The 22,699-nt window shown below is 42.6% G+C and overlaps 1 protein-coding gene across 1 annotated transcript in view; it reads right to left on the bottom strand.

Moving 5' to 3' along the window:
- Positions 1-227: 227 nt before the first annotated feature.
- The window catches only part of KY (kyphoscoliosis peptidase), a 44,886-nt gene continuing 22,414 nt past the window's right edge, over positions 228-22,699 (bottom strand). Inside the window, exons 4-11 of the mRNA XM_084639700.1 lie at positions 22,540-22,614; positions 20,342-20,398; positions 17,701-17,783; positions 16,729-16,837; positions 11,982-12,099; positions 4,843-5,031; positions 2,964-3,154; positions 228-1,167 (exon numbers count right to left, since the gene is read on the bottom strand). Coding sequence (XP_084495826.1) covers positions 263-1,167; positions 2,964-3,154; positions 4,843-5,031; positions 11,982-12,099; positions 16,729-16,837; positions 17,701-17,783; positions 20,342-20,398; positions 22,540-22,614 — 1,727 coding nt within the window. The 3' untranslated portion in view covers positions 228-262. The remainder of the gene's footprint in view (positions 1,168-2,963; positions 3,155-4,842; positions 5,032-11,981; positions 12,100-16,728; positions 16,838-17,700; positions 17,784-20,341; positions 20,399-22,539; positions 22,615-22,699) is intronic.

Genomic DNA, 22,699 nt, shown 5'->3' with positions numbered 1-22,699 from the left:
TGGAAGGTATCACCTAACAGTGTCTGTAATAAATTTGAATTCCGTACAGCAGTTGCTCCCTTTGTAACCATTACAGATTTTTGCTAGTTTTGATCTTGTAGTATTGCATTAGCTCTTCCAAAGATACCTGAATGTTGCTCCATATTTGTTGGATTAATAGATTTGGTGGAGGGAGCTAATGGGCACACAAAATGATGTGGGTTTTGGACATGTTGAAATTTTGTTGTTTTGTGCATGATGATGAAAAGAATGGGAGAATGGTTTACTGGGTATCTACTTTGTATTTCAGGATGTTTGAGTAGAAATTGTGATTGGCATTCTCTTGCACCATGACACGCACCTCTGTGCAGCCGGAAGTATTACAGGTTCCCTCCCAGTAACCATCTTTACTCAAGGTCAGAGGAGAAGTGTTTTCAGCCTCAACAAAGGCCTTTGCTATACTATGCATCTTGAGCTTAAACTGAACATTGCGATTGGCTGGCAGTAGCCCAGCAAGTGGCTCCAGTATTTCATAGCCTTCTGCCCAGTTGCTATAATTCTGCGGAAAAACTGGCCACTTCACTTCGGTGTTTGGGCAAGAGATGAGGTAGTTGAAGATGTAATTGTAGTTGCCTGGATCTGACTTCTTCTTGGTATAGATTTGAAGAACAAACTTTCCTGCGTGGGGGAGATGGATCTTAAACTCAATTTGGTTTCCTCGATGGATTTGCATGATGTGCCGCCTTCTCATATCCTCGGTCAAGCTAGTGTTATCCCACTGCAGTGAGGGTAGAACACTTATATCTTTACCCAGTGTGAAAGTGATGGAACACCGCCCATCATTGGTGTGAATTATGGGGTCAGGGTGTGATGGCCTCAGGAATCCTTTCCGCTCTGTGAACCAACTAGGTCCAACAGGTTGATATAGGTCCTTTGGAAAACGCATGCTCTTGTCCACAGAGTTGCACTCTATGATGCATTCTAACACACAGTTGTAGAGATCCTCTGAGCCTTTGCAGGGCTTGGCAAAGACCTGTAGTTTGTGATTCCCAGTCTTCTGGGGATAAATCTCCAGCCTCATCCCATTCTTTTTTAATGTCATTAAACCATGTTCCTTAGTTCCCTGCAGGCTAAATGTAAATAATAGTGGAGTACGACTCTCAATAGAAATAGTTGCTTTTCCGTTTACTGTGAAATACAAAGAAAAGAAACTGTTCAGGAGTTTCCTCCAGTCTGTTTATATAAAACCCCTGCACAGTATAACCTGAAGGACTGAATCAGTGAAATGAAAGGGCTGCAGTTGGCTGGATCTAACTTGTCAACCACTAGCCAAATCAGTGTGTCCCCCTTCCCTCCCCCCACCAAGGAACAAGATGGGGTTGTTGTTTTGGGACACTTGTTTATCCGATTTTATATTAAGTGAGATGAAGCTGGTCAGTGCTCATGGATCCTTTGGAAGATGGAAGCCTGTGTGAACTCTGGTATTACAACTCAAGCTGCCCACCCTTTTAGGGACACCGGAACTGCCAGGCTGGATCAGACCCAAAATCTAGTCCAGTATACAACAGTGGCCAGCACCAGCTGCTCTAGAGGAAGGTGAGAGAGCCCCGCCATAGGAAGAGATGGGAAAATCTGCTCTCTGTGTTATCCTCATCCTGATCTGTAGTACCTCAAGATTGATTTAAGGCCTGAAGCATGAGGGTTAGTATTCATTATGACAACTCTGGATATTTTTATCTTTCATATAACTATCCACTCCCCTTTTTAATCTTGCTAAGTGCTTGGCCTCTTGGTTGAAGCCCCTGAACAGCTTGAGACAGTTCTACTTTTGCAACCCTACAATAAGGCCAAGATTTAAAAAAAAAAGGGGGGGTACCCTAAAATTCAACTCCTAAATTAACAGCTAGCACCTAAATAAATGACTGATGCCAAAGGGACCTGCTGGTGCCCAGTCCTGAAAATCAGGGTGCTTATTTAGACATTTATAGTAAATAAGGATTTAGGAGTGGAACTGTAGACACCCATTTTTTAAAAACTCTTGCCCTTATTTTCTAGCTGGAGTTACAGCTAAGTGATGAAAGAGTTAACTGGAGCAATTAATGTACCTAGTGGCACCTGGAGGGTGAGCGAAGCCCAAGTGAAGATGAAGCCCATTGTGGGGAGGGCTGCATGATGAGAATAGAGGGAGGAAGCCATCTGAGAAAGAAGGTGCAGGGAGAGGGGAAGAATTATATAGTCCCTTTCTGGTGGCTACGGAATGGAGGAAAGGCCCAGAAAGAGCCAGATGTACAGAGAGCCAGGTGAGGGAAAGGGACTGAAGGAAGGCCACAGTAGGAAGAAGTCCAGGGAGGCAGCAAGGAATCTGAAGGAGCAGATCTGTTGAATTTGGAGCTGGGCTTCCAGAGAGAACCTGGAAGGTGTTGCTCCACACATGCAGAGCCCGGGGAAGGGCTGATGAGTCTAAGAATGAGCTTAGGTAGGGACAAAGAGCTATGTTCAATTAAGTTGAGTTTATTGTACTCTGTTCTGGAAGGGATGGGACTCTGTGACCTGGCTGGAGGGTTGAGTCCCAAGAAGAGGCAGACCATTGCAGAGCCAGAGAGGCTGGGGATGCTGAAGGAGGAGGGCCTGCTACACCACACTATGAGAGGGTGTGCCAGTGATGAGTCCACTCTATGAAAAGCTGCTAATATTGGGCTACTTAAACTAGCCCCTATGGAATTTGCAATAACATTTCTGATTTCACACGGTTGGGATTGAAACCGCAAGCAGATGATATTCATTGGGTATTTCTGTAGTCCCCTTAGCCTCATGTAACTATGGTTTACCCCAAACAGCCAAAAATTGGGCCCGCTGGGGAAGAGAGCCTCTCATGCTACCTATTTGTCAGCAGTGAGTGGGGAATGTAACTCATCCAGATCTGTACAAGACACGAGTGCTCTGTAATGTCTCCTGTTGGGTGACGTTCTGTTTGGTGACGTTACCTGTTTGGATGATGGACGTGCCTGGATGTGCAGCCAGCATGCCCAGCTTGTAAAAGTGAGCCTTGTATGACATGTTGCTCTCAAACTCTTTCAGTGTCAGAGCTGGCTTCAGGAGCTGCCAGTTGCTGTTTTCTGGGAAGTGATTATTAATAAATAGGGCCGGGTGCGTAAGAAAATAAAACTCATTATATCTGGAACAAGAGGGAAGAGGTTAGCAAAAAATGGAAAGTATTTAATAACTTGTAACAACTTTCAGCCATGCATCTCAAAAATTAAATGTAACACTATTCTAGAAGTGAAAGCAGTGTGTGGATTGTTGGCAATATGCCCAGCTGCTATTGTCTCATTAAATAGACTGCTGCCACGTGAATAGTGGGGGAGAGGAGAAGGGCCCACTCCTACATTGCCTGTGCAACCCAAAACTCCCAACCAAATCCCATTTTCAGTCCACAAGGCAGTGTTTCTTTATTCAACCCCCTCATCCACAAACCACCACATTAAGGCTTATCTCTTGCAGATATATATGCACATGTTTATCTTTAAGCACAAGTGGCCCCCAGTTGACTTCAGGGGGAAAGTTTTTATACATCAAGTTAAGCATGTGCATGAGCATTTTCAGGATTGGAGGCTTAATTTCCAGATGCTCGTATAACATGCTCCAAGGCCCCATTTTACATATATGAAAATGCAAACTCATCTGGGATATCAGGCTACAGGATTCAGAAGCAGACTCAAACCATTCAATCAAAATACAAGATCTGAGAATGATGCCCCTTCTATAATTGCATTTGGGGTGAACCTTACACCAGTTTTAAAACTAATGGCAAAGTGCTCTTAGGAGTATGTGGTCTGAATTTTTTTTTTTCCCAGGAGCAGCTGTAAGTGTTCAGCACCTCTGAAAATCAGACTGATAGTTTGAAAAAGAAATAGTGTCAATTTTTTTAAAAAGCCCCCAATATTTCATTTGCTTTCTCCTTCTGCCACTAGGCAATTGTATTGGAATTGCCTGTTTAATTAAAAAATAGAGGATTTAGGAATTTGAGACAATTGAGTGATTTAATATACAGGGCACACCTTAAAGCTTTCCCATTAGGCTTACACTACTACAAAACCTAGTTTTACAGTATGTTTTTTGGCCATTCATTTAAGTATATGAAATAACTAAAGACCCAACCACATGTATATACTTCAATTTTAATCCAGAATAAAAGCAGAATTTTGAACATTTTTGAAAGGCCAAATACTTTAATGTAAGTATCTGGGGAATATATTAGCAGGTGTTGGGAATGGCTCACTGCTCATGTTACCCCATCTTTTTAAAAGGTAGTCAAGATCTGCTCCATGTAAGGACAATAGAGAGCGAGGATTATCTTCAGTTCCAAGTATAATCCCGCGGTGAGTTGTTGAATTCTGGAGCTTTATTTGTTCAAAGGCCCAATTGTAGGTGCTTTTGAAAATTTTACCCCTGCAGCCTCCGTCCTGCTGGCAAAAGTGACAGGCCCATATCTTCAAGCACCTTTAACTCCCATTGATTTCAGCTCCTCAATACTTTTTGAGGATTTGGCCCTTAGAAGTCTTAGGTCCCACTGACTGTCATTGAGACTTAGGCTCCTAACTGGCTAAATTATTTTGGAAAATGAGAGTGAGGCTCCTAAATTACTTAGGGGCTTTGGGAAATGTTACCTTAGGTGTCTTCGTCATAAGTTAAAAATACAGATAACAAAAGGACTGAACCACAAGCAGCTGCTTCTCCCCCCAAAACCAGAAAATACTAAACTAAAGCTGAATCCAGACACTACCCCCTTGCTACACACATTGGCCCTCTTTGTGCCCCATGTTGACCTAGCTCTGGGTGTTAAAATAATAAATGGTACCATACTGAAAGGTGAACTTGCTGCATGAATCATCAACTGAGCCACTTCCCCAGGTGCTGTCCAGCAGATGCCACCTTCCATCAAGGTAAACTGTATTCCAGGCATGGTTACAACCCTCTGTAAAGGACTGTCCGGGTCTGTAACTGTACCCTTTAGAGTATCCTGATAACGTCATGCACTGTACACCTGCAACGCTGAGGGAAGGAGGGTATTACAAAGCAGCATCTTATTCATCGGGGCCTTTTCATTTTTATACAGTTGAAATCATGGAGCTGCACAGGGGTGACCATGAAAATTAGTGTTTCCATCAGCATTATAACCCAGAATCCTGTAGTCACCTAGTTCTTTCTTCTGATTGTTAGCCCATATGCCCTTATTGCTCACAGATGAAATACTGATTTCATGTGCAGTGTCTATCTTCTTGGGCTCAACTGAACTGCGGTTATAATCCTACCATCCCAGGTTGGACAGCGTTCCCTCAGATATCTCCATGTAGGAGATACATTCTGTTTCTTCCAGTCATGAAACATGCATTCTGGTTGAGCCCTGCATGGCTAGTGGACTTAAGCAGAGATTGTCTTTACTGGGCTGTGACGGATAAAGCCTCCCAGCAGGAGTCTGAGTACCATCATTGATCCAACTGTGTTACAGTCTGACGCCTTTCTGATATAGAGTAAGATCGATCTCTGACCATACCTTTTCCTGAGGGCTTGGGCAGTGTATTCTATTTTAGTAGAGGGTATCTTTTTTTCCATTCCTTGTATGATTCCTCTCTCTAGTTCAGTGTTACATCCACTATGACAACCGAGCATGCTTAATTTCCTCCATCTTGTTACTCATTAGAGTCACTTCCAACGTTACCCAAAATTAGAGACAGCCATTAATTTTCAAGATGGTGGCTATCGGTCTCTTGACTGATTATCATCTTGAAAATTGATGGCTATCAGTCTCTGAAATAAGTGATCCCAGATTTTTAATGTTGCAGTAAGGCATCCTAGATTTTTCCTAAATGGAGGGAAATTGGTTTTAAAAAAAAAAACAAAACAGTTTGAGTTTTTCTCTGAGAATGCATTAAGGAGGTGGTGGGGGAAAGATCAGTTCATATTATTTTTATACAGAATGAGACAGAACCCATCCACTGGAATAGACATTGTTATGCAAATAAAATTAAAATAGATTTTTGTATGAATCAGTGTCTGTGCCATGGGAGATCAAACAGGATCTAAACACATTGGAATCCTGTGAATGGTTTGTCCAAATTTGCTTCATTTAAGCAGAAGATTGTCCTCTGAATAGGTTGGAACTGAAATTTTTCTGCTTTATTGAAAAATCTTGTATTAAATGGAGCAGATCCTTAAAGCAATAAATTATTTGTATTTTAGAAACAAGATTATCTGTGGAATGTGAATTTAACTCGGTGAGATGCAAAGGGATTCATATGGCAGAAAGAAGGAGAGCTACACAATGACGGATGGATATTTGGATAGTAGCAGGTGATGTAAAGAAATTTAAGGTGGACAACTGACGCACCGGCTGTGAGTTCACAGTGTGCTGCTGCTCCACAAAAAAGTAGAGGCATTCTTTGATCTATAAAGAAATCTCCTGTAACATTAGGGTGGTAATAAGGCAGTTTTACACATCGGTCTAGTAAAACCTTAATTTGGATTGTTATGTATTATTTGTGTTGTGGTTGTGCATAGGAGCCCCACTCATGGACCCCAGGATGCTATCGACTTCAGTAGGCTTTGTATCAGGCCCTAAGAGGAAGATACTGTTTTAGGGAAGGATCAGAGACTGCAGTGGTACTAAAAATGGAGTGTGATGAATTGAGAGCCAGTGAAGGAGCTCAAATTAGGTAGTCTGAGGAGAAAGGAGAGATGAGGTGTGACATGCTACCACTATATAAACACATTAAAGGGCAGAGACTTCTTTATATTATCTGTGAAATAGGGTGATCAAGATTAAAGGCCTTCAAAGAAAAAAACGAAGATAAAATTCAGGGTACACATGAGTAAACATTTCTTAAACATGTGCTTAAGCCTGGCATGGGATAGACCATAAAATAGAGATAATGAGGGATGGCCTGTCAGTGGAAGTATTAATCAACAGGCTGATCAAGACTAGAGGGAGAATTATATCAGAAACCTTATTGATGGTGCAGAAGGCCAAACAAAGTGACCTACAATGTCTTTGCCAATCCTTGATCACCTGTGAGCCAAATTCTGCTCTGTTTCACGTCAGTAAATCTGGAGTAGCTCTGTTGATGTGAATGGAGATAGCTTGGATTTACACCAGTGTAACTGAGATCAGGAGCTGGCCCATTGACTTGAAGGAAGATTGAAGATAGGAATTGCCAAGTAGTCTAGGTGAGTTGGGTATCTAATTCCTGTAAGCTCTCTGAAAATCCCAGCATTTAACATATCTAAACAGAATGCCAAGGGTCATATTCTGCCCAAAATTACCACCCCTGCAATCCCATTTAGGATGAAATTAGTAAAACTATCCCAAGGGTGAGAGAAACTAGAATTTATTTGCGATTCCCAAGGGAAGTGGTAGATGCACTACTGCTAGAGTCCTTTAACAATGGACTTGGCGAAGTGCTGGCTGAATATAAAATATAGGAACAACCCTGTACTAGCAGGAAGATGAACTAAACAGGGTTTCTTACATTTGTCATCTAAATGCTATACAAATAAAGTAAATTGTTCAGAGTAATAGGGAGAAGTGTGAGGAACTCAAGAAATACCCAACAAAGCTAGAAGACTGGACCACATGATGGTGGATGATGACATTAAGTGCAATGTAACGTGGATTGGAAGAAATGATTAAGCTGATTGCATGTGGTGATGCTATCATTGTAAGTTCAGTGAAAAATCTGCTCAATGCACAGAGATAATTAAAAGCAATAAAAGATGCTGGCCTTTGTTAAAAAGAAGATAAAGAACATGCGGACTAATATGGAGAATGTTACACTGCCTTTATGTATCTGAATGGCACATCCTTCCCTTCAATTCTGGGCTCAGTTTCGGTGAACTCATCATAAAAAAAAGAGGGTGGGTGGGTCAGAGGGGAGAGAAATGTTCCAGAGAAGGACAACAGCAATGGTACATGGCACTTAGGGGGAAGGGGATTCCATATTAGAGACTAAAATGATAGGACAATTGACTATGGAAAAGGTAGAAAGCAACAGGAGAAGGCCAGTTGGGTGCCTGCATGTACTCAAACCCATAATGCCTGCATGAGGGCACTCTATGATCAAGTCTACACTGGAGACTCCAGTCAGTTCGGCTGAAAATTTATTGTATTGAAACCTGGGAAGTGCAAATGCTTGTGTATATTAATACTAGCCATGTTGAGTCAGGTCCCATGTCCATGCTAAGGCTGTCCTAAGCTGATTTATCTCACCATCACAAACAATGGGGTCACAAAAAGAAAAGGAGTACTTGTGGCACCTTAGAGACTAACCAATTTATTTGAGCATAAGCTTTCGGGAGCTACAGCTCACTTCATCGGATGCATTTGATGTATTTGTAAAAACTCATGTTTACATTCATTTCCAAAAATGTTTGATTTCGGTGCTGACCTCCCAATACCAACCTCCTAAAAATGCCCTGGTCTTCATTAATGGCCTTCCCTTGCTACGGGACTCTCATCTGGTCAGTCATAGGAGGTTTGCCAGCTGAAGAGAGATCCACCCATCATTTGTGCCTTGAACCCTTGTCCACACTGGCACTGAAGCGACTGAGGATCAATCAGTGACATGAATGGGAATTGTGTGGTGCTCAGTTCATTCATTACGGTTGCTTCAATATGGATTTAAGAGACTAATTTTAGGTCCTCATTTTTGAAAAATGTGGCCCTTGAAACATCCAAAACCAGGAGTTCTGCTCTTTCCCTACTGCCTTCATAGTTAAAGACTACCTGAATTGTGTACAAGGAGAGTAAGATGAGGAAATTAGGTCCTCTTTCTAGAATGGAATGTCTTTGTCTGGCAACAGAAACAGAGGAAATGTATTATGGGTTGAGTTAATCCTTGTAGGTTGGGCATGGCCTCTGTCTTGCATTCAGGATAAATGTAAAGAAACCATTACGATTAGGTGGCTGAAACAATAGCAGTAGCATCCAAAACACAGACACATGCAAAAGCTGAATAGAAGCTGAATCATGTGGCCCAACAGGTTTCAAATATAGGGGCTAGGCCTTTGATTGGTGGAGCTGGTTTTACTCCTGGGGGAATTCTGCGCCAAAAAACTAAAAATTCTGCAATAAAAATTAAATTAAAAATTCTGCGCACAATATTTTAAAATTCTGCATATTTTATTTGTCAAAATAACACAATATAATCACACCAGTTTCAATTATTTTTGGTCATTTATTTCAAAATATCTATCAGCAAATATGTCTGTAACAATACAGACAACAAAAAAGATTCGGGAAATGTTTTTTTGACAAATAGATTCTTTACTAGGCATATTAATACAGAACTGTGAGTGATAATTCATTTAAACTACAATATGCAGCTGTATTTCCCGCACCCCTGAGAAGCAGAGCAAGGGCTTGGGGGAGTCAGGGGTAATGAAGGAGCTGAGGGAGAGGGAAGTAAATTGCTGGGAATGAGCCTGGGTGTGAACTTTGCGGTTTGTTGGTTATGGGTGGGAAAAGTATGGAACAGGTTTTTTTCAGGGGCGGGAAGGGATGGTTAGGGAGCTTCCCCCATGCAGACCCTGGCTGACCCCTAGCCTCGCCCATTCAGTCAGGCATATCTTCCCCATCCACATGTGTCCCTCCACCCCCACTAAGACACCCACTCCCCCCATCCCCATTTGGCCCTGTACCCCTCCCCCTGTCCCTATGTGTCCCTGTACCCCTTCCTCCTGTCTCCATGTGTCTCTGAGCCCCCACCAGCCACTCTCGTGTCCCTATGTAGCTCTGCATCCATCACCATGTGGCCCTGCGCCTCTCTTCCCCCCCCCATGGCCTTGCGCCTCAACTCCCATTCATCCCCTGCCCCAGTCTGTCTTCTCCCACTAGCCCTTATGAGCCCCTGTCTGACCTCCACCCTCCAGCAGCCCCATACTGTCTGTCTCCCCATAGCCCCTGACCTGGCCTGACACGGGCTGCAAAGACGGCAGGCTCTTTCTCTTCCCTGGCTGGCCGGGTGGGGCTGCTTTGTTCTATCGCCACCTGGTGGGCAAAGGGCGGAACTGCAGCAACATTTTGGCAGAAGCTTTTTTTCTGTGCAAAAAATTTAAAATATATGTGGCTCACTAATTATGCGCACAAGCAGTAGCGCAGAATTCCCCCAAGAGTATGGTTTTGCGTGTGTGTGTGTGTGTGTGTCTGAGAGAGGGCACAAGCTGAAGCAGGGAGAGAAAGCCAAGCAGACAGTAACAGAAGGCTGATAATGTGACCTTGAGACTAAGAAAGCTAAGAGAAAAAGCTTTTAGGCTTGGAACAGCCAGCAAAGAAACTGGTTTTGTTTTATTTATTTTTTCTTTCCCTCAGCTGTGTTCAAGGAAATGGGACCTCGTACATTCTTTGTAAATAAACAAAATTGCATCAAAAAATACCTATTACCAATTTCTCCTAACTGGAACAATCTATAAAACACCAAATTTTTGGCTAGCCACGTGAGTGAAAGGAGGTAACAATTGTCTGTCAGGAGGAGAGTGTACTGGGCCAATATCTGGTTGGTATTTGATAAAGACAAAACAGACTGGATGCCTGGAGGTTTTGTAAAATCACAGAATGAGGAATCTGTGTGGAAATGTTTCAGTAGTGAGTAGATGAGTGGAGAGTGTGAATAATACAAATACCCTTGGGAATATTAATTATTAATAAACAAAAGGGTTTGTTTCTCAGTACATTTTTCTAATTACATTTGGAAAATCTAGCAATAACTGTTACATAAAATGCAATTATAAAATCATAGTTGATTATCAATTCGTAATTTTAATATTTTCTTTTAAAAAGCAGAATAGATACCCGGAACACTGAGTTGTTGGCTACAGGCATTCTCCACATAAGCATCTTACAGAATATTTTTAAAATGTCAGTTTCCCTCACAGTAAACTTCAGTTACTAATGGGAATATGCTTCCGGTGGCTCTTGGGTGGGGAGAGAAGTCAGTAATTACTGATATGTGCCAATTAAAATCTGATTTTCCCAGGCTTATATAAAATGGGAGTCAGTGTGTCAAGAAGTTGATGGAAGGGGCTCCATTTGGAAAGGGACCTTGGTAGCCCAGGTTTCTGCTAAGTGCAAAATTAATTTCTTATCACCATCATTAGTTCATGAAACCAAACTATTACAAACATTTGGGGCATCAGCAGTGATTCCCAGGGTTTACTTTATACAAGAGCTGTATCCTTTCTCTACTGGGGATGGAGAAGTGCACTGGAGAAGCAATTTGTGCTTCATTCATACTAAAGGAATTTATAGTTTCTGCAATGAAATGAGCCTCCTTTTACATGAGCTGGATATATAATTGGTTGTCAAGCCCTATTCTAAATCCTTTGAGAGCCAAACCCTGCTCACTCATTGAAGTCAACAGGGCTACTGGCATGCGGAAGGTGAACAGATGTGGTCATGAAATTACAACACATCTGCAAAATGGGGTAATGATACTGACCTCCTTTGTAAAGTGCTTCGAGATCTACTGATGAAAAGCATTATATAAGAGCTGGGTATTATTATTCTGGTTTAGGTGTGGGGCGTTTTGCAGAGAATATTGGAAAAGCTTAAGCCTGGGCTTCAATGACTACCTCTTGCATGTGAGTTGGTTGCAGATAATGTTCTTCAGTATTTCAGCCTTGCCATTCTTTTAACCTTCAGATACACAGCTACTCCAAGAAAAAAAACCACAGCCTCTTCTAACTAAATTATCTCCATGTATTCATCTGCCATTATGTTAATGCAATGCGAAGCTCAGCAGATGGCACAAAGTAAATTATGGTGGGGGGTGGGGGGTAGGGAAATCAAAATTGACCTTTTGAGGACTTGCTGTTGTTCCACAGCATAGTCTGAAAGAGAAAGTTTCAAGTCCTGTTTAAAGTCATTTTAGGTGATGTAAAGGGAGATAGAGTAGGCACAGAGATGACAGTATTAACTCTCCCGGGGGTTGAACGTTTGTGATCTTATTTACCTGCACATTTGTTGAAAGAGCCCAGCGTACCCTGCACAAACGCTCTTCCCAGTGCGAAGGACGTCCTTTGGCTCACAAGACCTCTGGGCTTTGTTATGGAAGCCCACAACATCGTATTCTAGAGAAATGAAGACAAAATAAAGTTCCTCCAAAAGCCTGGGGCAAAGGGATTGACGGGCAATAGAAAATGTTTGGATCATTTTCATCTCCAAGAAGCACAAACAAAGAGAAATGATCTGTATTAGGAGCTGTACGAAGATGTTTCCTCTGTAAATGTCTGCTTTGGGTTCTCTCTGCATGCATCTCCTAAGGAACTAAGTTGCAAACCTAGGCTCTGATTCTTCAGTCAGATCCAAATGGGCAGACACTTATTTCTGTGCAGAGCCAGTGTGTCTCCTTAAGGATCCATCCCCAATTGCAGGATCATGGCAGTAAAGGGTAAAATGTAAAGTCCTCAATATCAGAGAAAAATCCTTGAAAGTATCTAATCAATGAAAAACATGGAACAGTTTGTTGTGAGTGCATCACACATCAATGTGGGTAGAACTGGGTAATTGTCACCTTTCCATGGCACCAAAACTATTAATGAATTTGGGTCAAATTTGGCAAATTTTTGCCCTCCCAAAATAATTTTTTTAAAAAGTCAAAATAGTTCATTTGAATCATTTTGAAACAAATGTGTTGAAAGATGTTTTGTTTAGAAGTTTATATATAATTTAAAAAACACTCAAAAGAAATGAAACACTGAAACCAATTAGTTAGGGATCAAAAAACATCTGAAAATAAACTAATCCCTCCCCCCAACATTTTTTAAATTATTTTGTTTCATTTGGTTTTTTTTCCCTTTTGTTTTTTTGTTTTCTTTTCAGCCTGAAAAATGTTAGTTTTGGTTCAAAATGAACCATTTTTTTTCGTTTTGCTTCAGTCACCCAACTGTAAAATCAATGATTCGCTCAGAGCTAAATGTGGGCGGGGACTTTATAGTTTGAGCTGCAGGAAATATTATTTTCAAAATAAATACAAAAAATGAAACAAACCAGGGTTTATTCCAGGCAGAGCTAGAGAAAGTGGCCCAGGAAAGTTAATTTGAATACCTAGTAACCTTGACTATGGCCATAAGTCTTTATAAAATATGAACATATTTTTCTGACAAAGGGTTAAGGGTGCCATCAGCACTCATGTAACATTCCTCCTTCCTTGAATGTTGTTCAGGAGAAGAGAGCCTGTGAGTCCTGCACAGAGTGATGAAATGCTGCAACTTGACTTTCATCTGAAAGACTCCATTAATATAATTGCCTTTAAGTCTGCTCCTGAGGGCATGAGAGAAGGGAAGCTCTAGAGTAGTGATTTCCAAAGGCCCTTTAGTGATCTGCGGAGCACTGGCTGTTGGGATACATAGAGAAAGATGGTCACATGGTGCTGGCTCCTTGTTTCAAGCTGCTGAAGTGCATGAGATGACACAGCTAAAAATACATGCAGTGCTTTTTTCTAGAGGGATGATACACATGGATGGGAGGCGAGATGTTCAGGAGACGCTCTCTTTTTTAAAATGTGGCCCAGACCATGACACAGTTTGTAACAGCTGCTCTAAAGATCTCCTTTAGAGGAATGAAATGTGCCAATCCAAAGGTCATCTACTAGCCAGAACTTAAATTCCTGGTTCCAAATTGTAATCCATTGTTTGCAAAGGGGAAGTCAGAGTGTCTGCCCTCCTGCATGCCCATCACCAGGGAGGATGGAAAGGGAACTGGAACAAAGAGCTGTGAAACAGGGTGGTGGGAATAGCACATAACAGTGCATCAGAGATATCCTAAGAATGTGAATGGGAATAAATGGATTCCCAGGTATTATAAATCAAGCAAGTTGTTCTGATGGGATCTTCAGTTATAAGAGCATTTTTTAGTTTTGTCCTACAATGAACCTCAGAACAGAGAGATTAATGCAAAACCTTATAATCCTTCTCTTCCCAGCGGCCTCCTTGTTATACAGAAGAATCCTCATCTTTTACTAAATTATGGTATTTGTTCAACATGTGATATGTTTTCATACACTTTTAGGAGGATAGACTTTATGATCAAATACAACTATTCCATCTCCATACTGTATGTTTTTAATTGGCATAGGTATGTATAAACATAAACGTCAATTAAATAGGTGCCTGAATTATTAGAGGCCCACTGGAATGCGTTGTGGTAGCATGACTCAGTTTCTCTGTTACATTGCTTATTTTAAGCATTTCATGAATAAATAACAGGCATGTCATCTAAGAGTGAATATAATGGGGGTGTATGAACCCCACACTGATTCACTGGGGTCTCTAGGAGACTGAGCCCAATTAGGCAACAGGGTGGCAGCATAATTGGTGATCAAATGCACCTGGGAAGGAGCACAGGGCAGTGGGGAAAAGGCCAGGGATGAGACCCTGGAGAGGTAGCTGGGAGTTTTATCTTTTGGACCAAAGGCAGCAAGAAGTCTGGGAGGCCTTGAGCCAGAACCAGAGGGTTCTGAGCCAGGAAAAAGCCTGGGATGATGGGGACATGGAAGCCTGGGGCCAGAGCTAGGTTGTCCTGAGCTGGGGGAAGCCCGAGGCAGTTGAAGCCCCAGAGGCAGTACTGGTAAAACCTAAAGCCACTTGGATTGAAGTTTGAGAGGCTGCAGAGAGAGATGAAAAAGAACCCTGTAGTGCCTCTCTAGATAATAGATGGCAGAGGAGCTGGCCCTCTAAGGGCTTGTCTACACTTACATTTTATAGTCTTCTAACTTGCTGTCTCAGGGGTGTGAAAAATCACCCCCCTGAGCGCAGCAAGTCAGAGCGTTTAAAGCGCTAGTGTAGACAAGCTCCAAGCACTAGGGAGCTGCGCTCGGAGGTGGATTACCAGAGGTGGATTACCAGGAGCGCTGGGAGACCTCTCTCCCAGACCTCGCACGCAACCACACTCGCACTTCAAAGTGCTGCCATGGGAGCGCTGCCTTGACAGCACTTTGAAGTTTCCAGTGTAGCCATGCCCTAAAACTTCACAAACTAGGGGGGCCTCCCCCTCTCTATTTTAAATGTCTTGATTTGTAAGCCAATCTCATGTCTTTCTAGGGTTTGACTCATAATTTTTGAACAAGTGGGGTTGGCAGCTCCATTATTTATCATGGTGGTGGTTGACTGCACAAATCTACAATGTATATTTTAAAATGTAATTCAGGTGGAGTTGAGGAAAATGTTTTTCCTTGTTTTAAGGCATGTTCAGTCCAGTCGAACCTCAGAGTTACGAACACCTTGGGAATGAAGGTTGTTCATAACGCCGAACAAAATGTTATGGTGGTGGTTTTAAAAATTTACAACTGAACATTGATTTAATACAGCTTTGAAACTTTACTATGTAGAAGAAAAATGCTGCTTTCCCTTTAATTTTTTTTTAGTAGTTTAATACAATACTGTATTTGCTCGTGTGTGTGTGTTTGTGTCCTGCTACCTAATTGTGTACTTCCAGTTCAAAATGAGATGTGTGGTTGACTGGTCAGCTTATAACTCTGGTGTTTGTAACTCTGAGGTTCCACTGTATTGGGCAGTTTTTTTGTACCAGTGGTAAATCTACTTTGCACCTCTGAGGACTGGGAAACTCCCGCTCTGGGAACGTTCACTTCTTGGCATGGGTAGCTGCAGCTCATTTGTTGCCAGAAACAGACTTTTACTGGAAATTCTGTGTTCCAGTATGAACAGGCTTCACGCTGAGGTTTTTAGTTACATGCTTTCGGTAGAAGAATACATTCGGTCTATAAGTCTGGGTGAGAGAGAGGGAGTTAAACATGCCCTTCTCTTGGGCCCTGATCCTGCATATGCGTAATCTTGCAGGCAACTAGTGCCACTGACTTCAATGAAGTTGTGCAGGTAAGGATCGTTTGTGTGCTTTGCAGGGTCAGAGATGGTTTGCAGACTCAGGACTTAGCTTCCTGGCAAATTAAACACTTAAAGAATCACACGCATGTTATAGAAAGTAGCTGAAAAAGAATATTTATCACACCTTGCTGAGCATGCATGCTCTCTTCTGCATGTCTCTACCCACTTGTGCATATGAAAAAACAGAGGAGCCCATTGCTTGTAAATGGCAGTCATCTGCCTTATTTGTTCAAGGCCAGAGTCTGCCCAGCCCATACCTGGTGGTGCAGTGTGTAAAGAGCTTCCAGCCCCACACAAACCCACTTGTGTGGTCCACGTAAAGGTCAGGCAGAACTGCAGCCCCTAGTAGGGTGGGGCAGGCACAGTGTGAGATCATGGCTTTTCTCTCTCCCTTTTCCCCCTGCCCCTCAAAATAAATGTGTGTGAGCTAGCAGAGCTGGCTGGCAACAGGGGAGAGGCTACATGTCACAATCATGGTCTTATTGATGTTACAACCTAGCATTTTTGACGCTGCAGTCACTGGCATGGTGGGGACTTGTGCTGTGGCATGTCTGAACAAATCAGGTGGAAACTCAGGCTTGTCACATAGGAGGAAATCATTGACACACCACCCTGGTGGAAACTGGCAGGGATGGGAGAGGAAGTACAGACGTATAGATAGCAAGATAACCTCTCAATAAAGTTCTGGATACTGACAGCAGACTTTATTTATCCAGAATGAATTGTGGGCTCCCCTTCTCCTCCCCTGCCCCATGTGCCCCCTACAAACCTACTCACAACATGCAATCACAATATAATGAGAGTGACAGCAGCAGCATTGTCTGCCAAATGCTGTGGGAGTCCAGGACCTCGGCCTACCTATGTGATGGCATATCCACATCCAAACAGCTCTGACCTTCTCCAGATCAGTCCGGGCTTCTCGGAGCAGGGCTTTCACCAGTTCCTCTATGCTGTTCTTAACACTCACCTGTTTTTGTACAGAGTAAGATTAGAGGGTTCAAGTGAGAAAATACTAAAGGGTTTCTACCTTCCTGTTGAAGTAATAGGGGCCCCTCTATGACATTTCTTTTGTTTCTGCATGTTTGGCAGCGCCTCTGATCATTTCTGCGTTTCTTGATGGGCAGTACCAGTACCTGCTCTGTAACAACTGCCTTTTGAGTTTGCTCATTCCCCAACTTACTGGAAGCTGTCTTGGTGAGGGACTCCAATGCTCATGAGACTAGTTCCTTTTAAAGGCAACACAGATTAGGATTATTGTGGGCCAGACATGTTTAATCTTCAAGGCAAAGATCACCTTTTCATCACAGAATAGCTACCCTTACCAACCAAAGTACAGTATTGATGCATCTATGCTTATCACCTCCTTCACAAAGCATATTTTGCTTTTAGATCTACACACACAAAATCTTCATCGATGTCACTGTTTGTTGCAAGAGCCAATAGTCATATATCACCACTAGTATTCCCCATCATCCCCTGCACACACTCTGATTTCTATTATCTCTTAACAAAGCAGCTGTGTGTTTTTTTTTAAACTTGAGCTTCAGATGAGTCATCAGTGGAAATTCAAAGCTGTAAGTCCACATTGATAGTGACAGATATTTTTGGTCATGCTTTTTTCCTGAATAGGCTATTTCCCAGTTGAAATGGCCAGGGAAAGGTATTTTCAGTGTAGTTTTGGGGCAGACATTCTGAAAGCCTAGGTCAAAATGAAGGACATCATCACCTCATTCCCCTATGGAGCACCTCAGTCTTCCAGGGAGGGAGCGAACTCCTGAATGACTGAAGACAGTGTGGTCTTGTAGGAAGACTGAGTTAAATGAGACGTACCTTTGATGCATAGGCATCCAGTTTCTCAAATTGCTGCAGGTCTAATGTCATGGATTTCAGACTGGATTTGTCCCATGGATATGCTGGAAACAAACATGGAACAATCATTCCAGAAAGGAGAGGCTTTGTAACTGGCCAAACATCAGAGCAAGAGCTATCAGCAGAGTTTCCCATCCGGTGACTGAATTTGATGTTTGTGCATCAGATGACATTTGAATAGGACCCTTCTGGTCTGTAGGTATCTGCTTTATCAGTTCCTCCCATCCAAGACAGTCAGATCTGCACTGTGCATGTCTGAGCTGGGAGTTCCTCTTTGCATATTTTGCACAACGTAAACTGCACAGAAAAATCTGACAGTAAAAATAGGGTCTGATCTCCAACAGGTGCCCAAACTGATAACACTAGAATATCAGACCTAGAGCTGGTCAAATAGTATTCACCAAGAGCAAGCTCCATAGTCCTCAAGTAGTCTCAGTAAAATATATGGCACTATTTGACTGATAAAGGCTCTGATCCTGCAAAGCACAGGAGTAACTTTACTCATGGAAGCAGTGCCAGTGAAATCAATGAGGTTACTGCTGTGAGTAAATTCACTGATACATATAAGCTTTGCAGGACTGAGATTTAAGATTCTACTCAGCAGGGAAAAGGAAATAAAATTGCCCTAAATTTATGTGATGAATACTGTAATACTTTCAAATGAATTATTCTAATATTTCCCCCCTTATTTCACCAAGTATATATATCTGATTGCATATTCCACACATAATCACTTATTCAATGGATAGCACCCCAAAATTCATTTGAATAGTGAACAAAAATCTTTTTTTTTCCTGCAACCACCACTTAGCAGGCCATTCTAGCAAGTCAAAGCTACAAGAATCATGCCCTTTGCGATGCTGGGATTAAGAGATTCTTCCAGATATTGCTTTATGGCTGTTAAATTGCAGGGAGGCAAGAGGGAAGGGGGAATAAAAAAGATAATTAGAGTTTAAATTTTTATTGTTTGAATTCTGAGTGCCAATAAATAGCAAGGGAACTGCTTAAAGTGTAAGGGTTGGTAACCTCACGGCACCCAGCTGCAGTGGCATGAAGAAAGACTAAGTTATGTTACCAACCAAGTGGAGAACCAGGGATGTGGAACTGTTACACTATATGTACTGCTATGCCGCTGGAGGTGAGGGTCATCTGTCAATAGCAAGGATTGAACCTGTGACTCAGGATCACAGAAGCATGAGCCTTTACTGCAATACGCAGCTCTTAAAGCCTGCCTGAAGCAGTCTGATCAATCGCTATCTGTGGCCTAGGCACCACTAGAGGGGGATAGAGCACCACATTGAGCAGACAAGAGTGGTTACATACAGAGCACTTATTAGCTCCCATCTGCAGGAGCACCATCAACGGGAGGCAGGAATGACAGTCCCCAGGCCATCCCAGACATGCAGGGGCTGCCAGAACAGGCTGCCTTCTGTGAGGTGATGTGTGAGTACAACCTCTCCTGCATTAGGAGATAGTGAGGAGATACAGCTTCACCTGCTGCTAAAGTGCTCTGTTCAGGTCCTAGTATCGACACTCCTAAGGTTGGGACAGCTGCTATCTCAGACATTGGCTTGTTTGCTGCAACCTTTGACTCCTGCATAGGCCATAAGACCACCCTTCAAAAGGATGGCCCCAAGTAGAACTCAGTGAGACCCCTTAGTGGACTAGTCTCTAGTCCTTTGGGGAACTGGGGCGGGTCTCCTCTTTGGCTCTGGTTTAAGGCTAAGAAGTAAATTGGTTTCCTCATCCTTAGTGGAAAGTGTGCTCCCACGCTGGATCTGGTTAATGGAAGCATCTCTGTTCTCAGAAGCCCCGCCGTCACTGGCCAGTTAAGTGAGCAGAAATCTCTGAGCCTGGATTCCTCAATATTCCCCCAGATTTAGTTCAACAGCCTTCATTGTAATGGGAGAGCCAGCCAGCCAATCCAATCACAAGCAACAGGCATCTTCTGTTACCTACTGGGCCAGATTTGCCTAAAACAGTGTGGGAGGGAACAACATCTGTTTCTCTAACAGGCTTGTTTGTTTATCTAGGTTTTCACTGAAAAGGGGCTATTACAGTGACCTAAAGAGAGATAAAGCAGATTTACACATTTGAAAGGTTCTTATTCTATTCAGCTCTGAAAATTACTTCTTGCCTTTTGGGAGCCAAATGGGTTTTTAAAATTGGTTATCAGTTTTCGTCTTTGTCAGGTTATAGCTGCAAAGGCTCCCCACAGACACCAAATCCACAATAACTCATGTAGTCTGAAACTACTACGTTGGCAGTTAGAAATGTGTAGCAGGCCCATTTGCAAAGCAGACTTCTCAGTTATGTTGCACATGCAGTCTGTCTAAAACACGCTTGACATCCACCAAACCATCCTGACTTTGAATCCCAGACAATACAGCGTACAAAGCATATTTAGAGTGACAGAAATGAAATCATTCATTTGCTGTCAATGTACTTAGATATAGTTGTTTTTAGCCAGTGCCACATCATTTTTGTGATCAGCATGAGTCCTATTTCTAAAAGTGAATCTGTGTCCCGTTGGGGGTGCTCACTGCAGTGAGGAAACTATGCTGTGCTAAGCAAAGAAAGCCGCAATACAGCGGATAGTTACCATGCAGGTCTTTTCCACCAGGCAGGGGCATTCTGCTCTTCCTGTTCTCTTGAAAACCTAGAAGGTTGCCAAAATTGAGGTAAGATAAACAGCAGAGAAGTACAAAAGGGTAGAGAAAGGTAGTGTGTCTATGTGAAATACATGGAGGGTTGAAAGACAGGCTTTTATTTCCTTGTCCTTAGCACTATGGTTCATATCATGTTGCATACAGCCCATGAGGGAGGTAGATGGAAGCAGCACAAGATAGAGATGAGTAAAGAGAGCTTCCCCTCCCACCAGTCCTATGATCATGAAGGTACCAGACAGCACATTCACAGTCAGATATCTTCTATTGTAGGCTGAAGGCTGGGAACATTGTGCTCCATCTTGCCAGTGAGCCAGCCAAATCACTTACTGTATAGAAGAAATTCAAGTCTGTGTTCCAGAGAGATCTTATCTTGTGTTAACACCTGCAGCACAGTTATTAAATGATATCTTCCCAGAGTGAGCTACAGATCAGCTGGAGCATGTTTTAGGGGTGATGCAGCCTCCAGAAGGTCACCAAATGTGAGATATCTGTAGTTCTGGACGAGGCCCCACCTCCACAAAGAAAAGGATTTTGTTCTCACTACCAACTGCTCCTCTTGATACAAGACTCAAGAGCTGGCAGAGCACAACCATCATCTGCACAGCAGGGAGTCTGGGCACACGTCCACCTCTGAGTAGCGCAGTCATCATCTGAACTCAGCTGCTGGCAGCCTCTCCATTGCCCCAAGAAGGCAGGCCCCATCATGGTAGATGTTGGGCCAAACTTATGGCTGGAGCAACTCCACTGAAGCTGGACTAGTGTTTCCACTCTCACAAAATACGCTGTAACCAAGCAGCCTCACCTTTGTTATCCAGGCCTGTCAGACTGGGCAGCTTGCAGACTCCTGCAATAACCCCCAGACAGAATTAGTCAAGAGTTACCAGTGGAAGAAAACTCTACTCGTCATCCCAGCAACCTCTCCCTGTGCCTAAACAGCTCTGCGAGCACCACGGGCTCCATCCCATTCCTATTAAAGCCCATGGAATGTCTTAATTTGTACTCAGTGGGTTCAAGCCACAGACACACTGTGCATTTTCTCCTTTCCTCATGGAGGCTGCCACCCAGGCACACTGTCCTGAACAGCCCAGTTAATGCTGTTACATTGATCAGAATGTAGAGGGTGCTGGACACTGTAGCTTTCTCTCTATCAAGGCTACTTCCAGTCAGGAAAAAGTGCATCTGTTCCTCTCTTTAACTGAGTCTAGGTCAGCCTGTGTCTGTTCTGTGAGCTGGGAAAATATTGAACAGATGGACTTGGATTACCATTTTATTTGCTATTGGGTACTACAACAGGAATGGTGCCTTACGTTTCAATAGTTCTTTTCTTGAAGAATTCCAAAATGGTTTATCCGGAGTGTTCAAAATTCATGTACACCCTTCCAGCCTCAATGATCTGCTGGCTTCAAAGAGTGTAAATAAGGGTAAAATGTGATAGTGTCTGACTACAGAAATCACTTTGCCCACTACTAAAATGCAGCCACCTCTGGGGCCAAAACACAGATGCCATTCTGCACCAGCAGCACTACGCAACAGTCCTGCCAAGGGGAATGCATAGGAATCACATAGGAATGCTTGAGATTGATTGTAGTGGGAGTGGCTGATCTAGCTACATTTGTATAGGCCTTTCCACTTCAATCCTCCTGTTCTGGGTTATGTATAACTTTCTGAAACTTTCAACTATTGGGCTGCAATTTCCCATTTGGTCTTCAAAGCTGAAACTTTGTTTTGTTTTAAATGTAAGTAAAAATGGTTTAGGTTAATCCATTTTTAAGAAGGAGGGATTTGAAAAGGGAACCATACACTTATAATATCTTTTTAAAAATTATTTTTTAAGTTATAAAGCAGCTGGCGGTTGGAAGCTTAAATGTGGCATGGAAGTAGTGGTTATTGAGGGGAACAGTCATTGGGTGTTCCTGTGACCATTAGTTTGGATTTGACTGAGTTATGAACTTTGGAAAATCACACTTTGAGCAGTGTCACCTTTCCGTTACTTTCATCATTGATATACACAGACAACAAGCTAACAGGTTTAACACTGTGGTAACCAAATGAGCTCCTCTTCTCCCTGCTCTCTAGTGCAGCCGATATGCCATATTTTAGCTGGCCCAAATGTTTTAAAAAAGTGATGTACCTTTCCCAAGGGAGAATTTCTTGAACAGCTGTGGGGTGGTATTTCTAGGATGTACCTCGACAGTCACATGAGTTCCTGCAATGAACAAAGAGTCAGAAGTGGGCAAGGAATGAAAAAGCAACTAGCAAGTGAAAACATATAAGACTGAAAATATCAAAAA

The sequence above is a fragment of the Lepidochelys olivacea genome (genome assembly GCF_965140295.1).
Source record: "Lepidochelys olivacea isolate rLepOli2 genome assembly, chromosome: 9".
Lineage (NCBI taxonomy): Eukaryota > Metazoa > Chordata > Testudines > Cheloniidae > Lepidochelys > Lepidochelys olivacea.
This window is presented reverse-complemented; position numbering and strand designations above follow the sequence as displayed.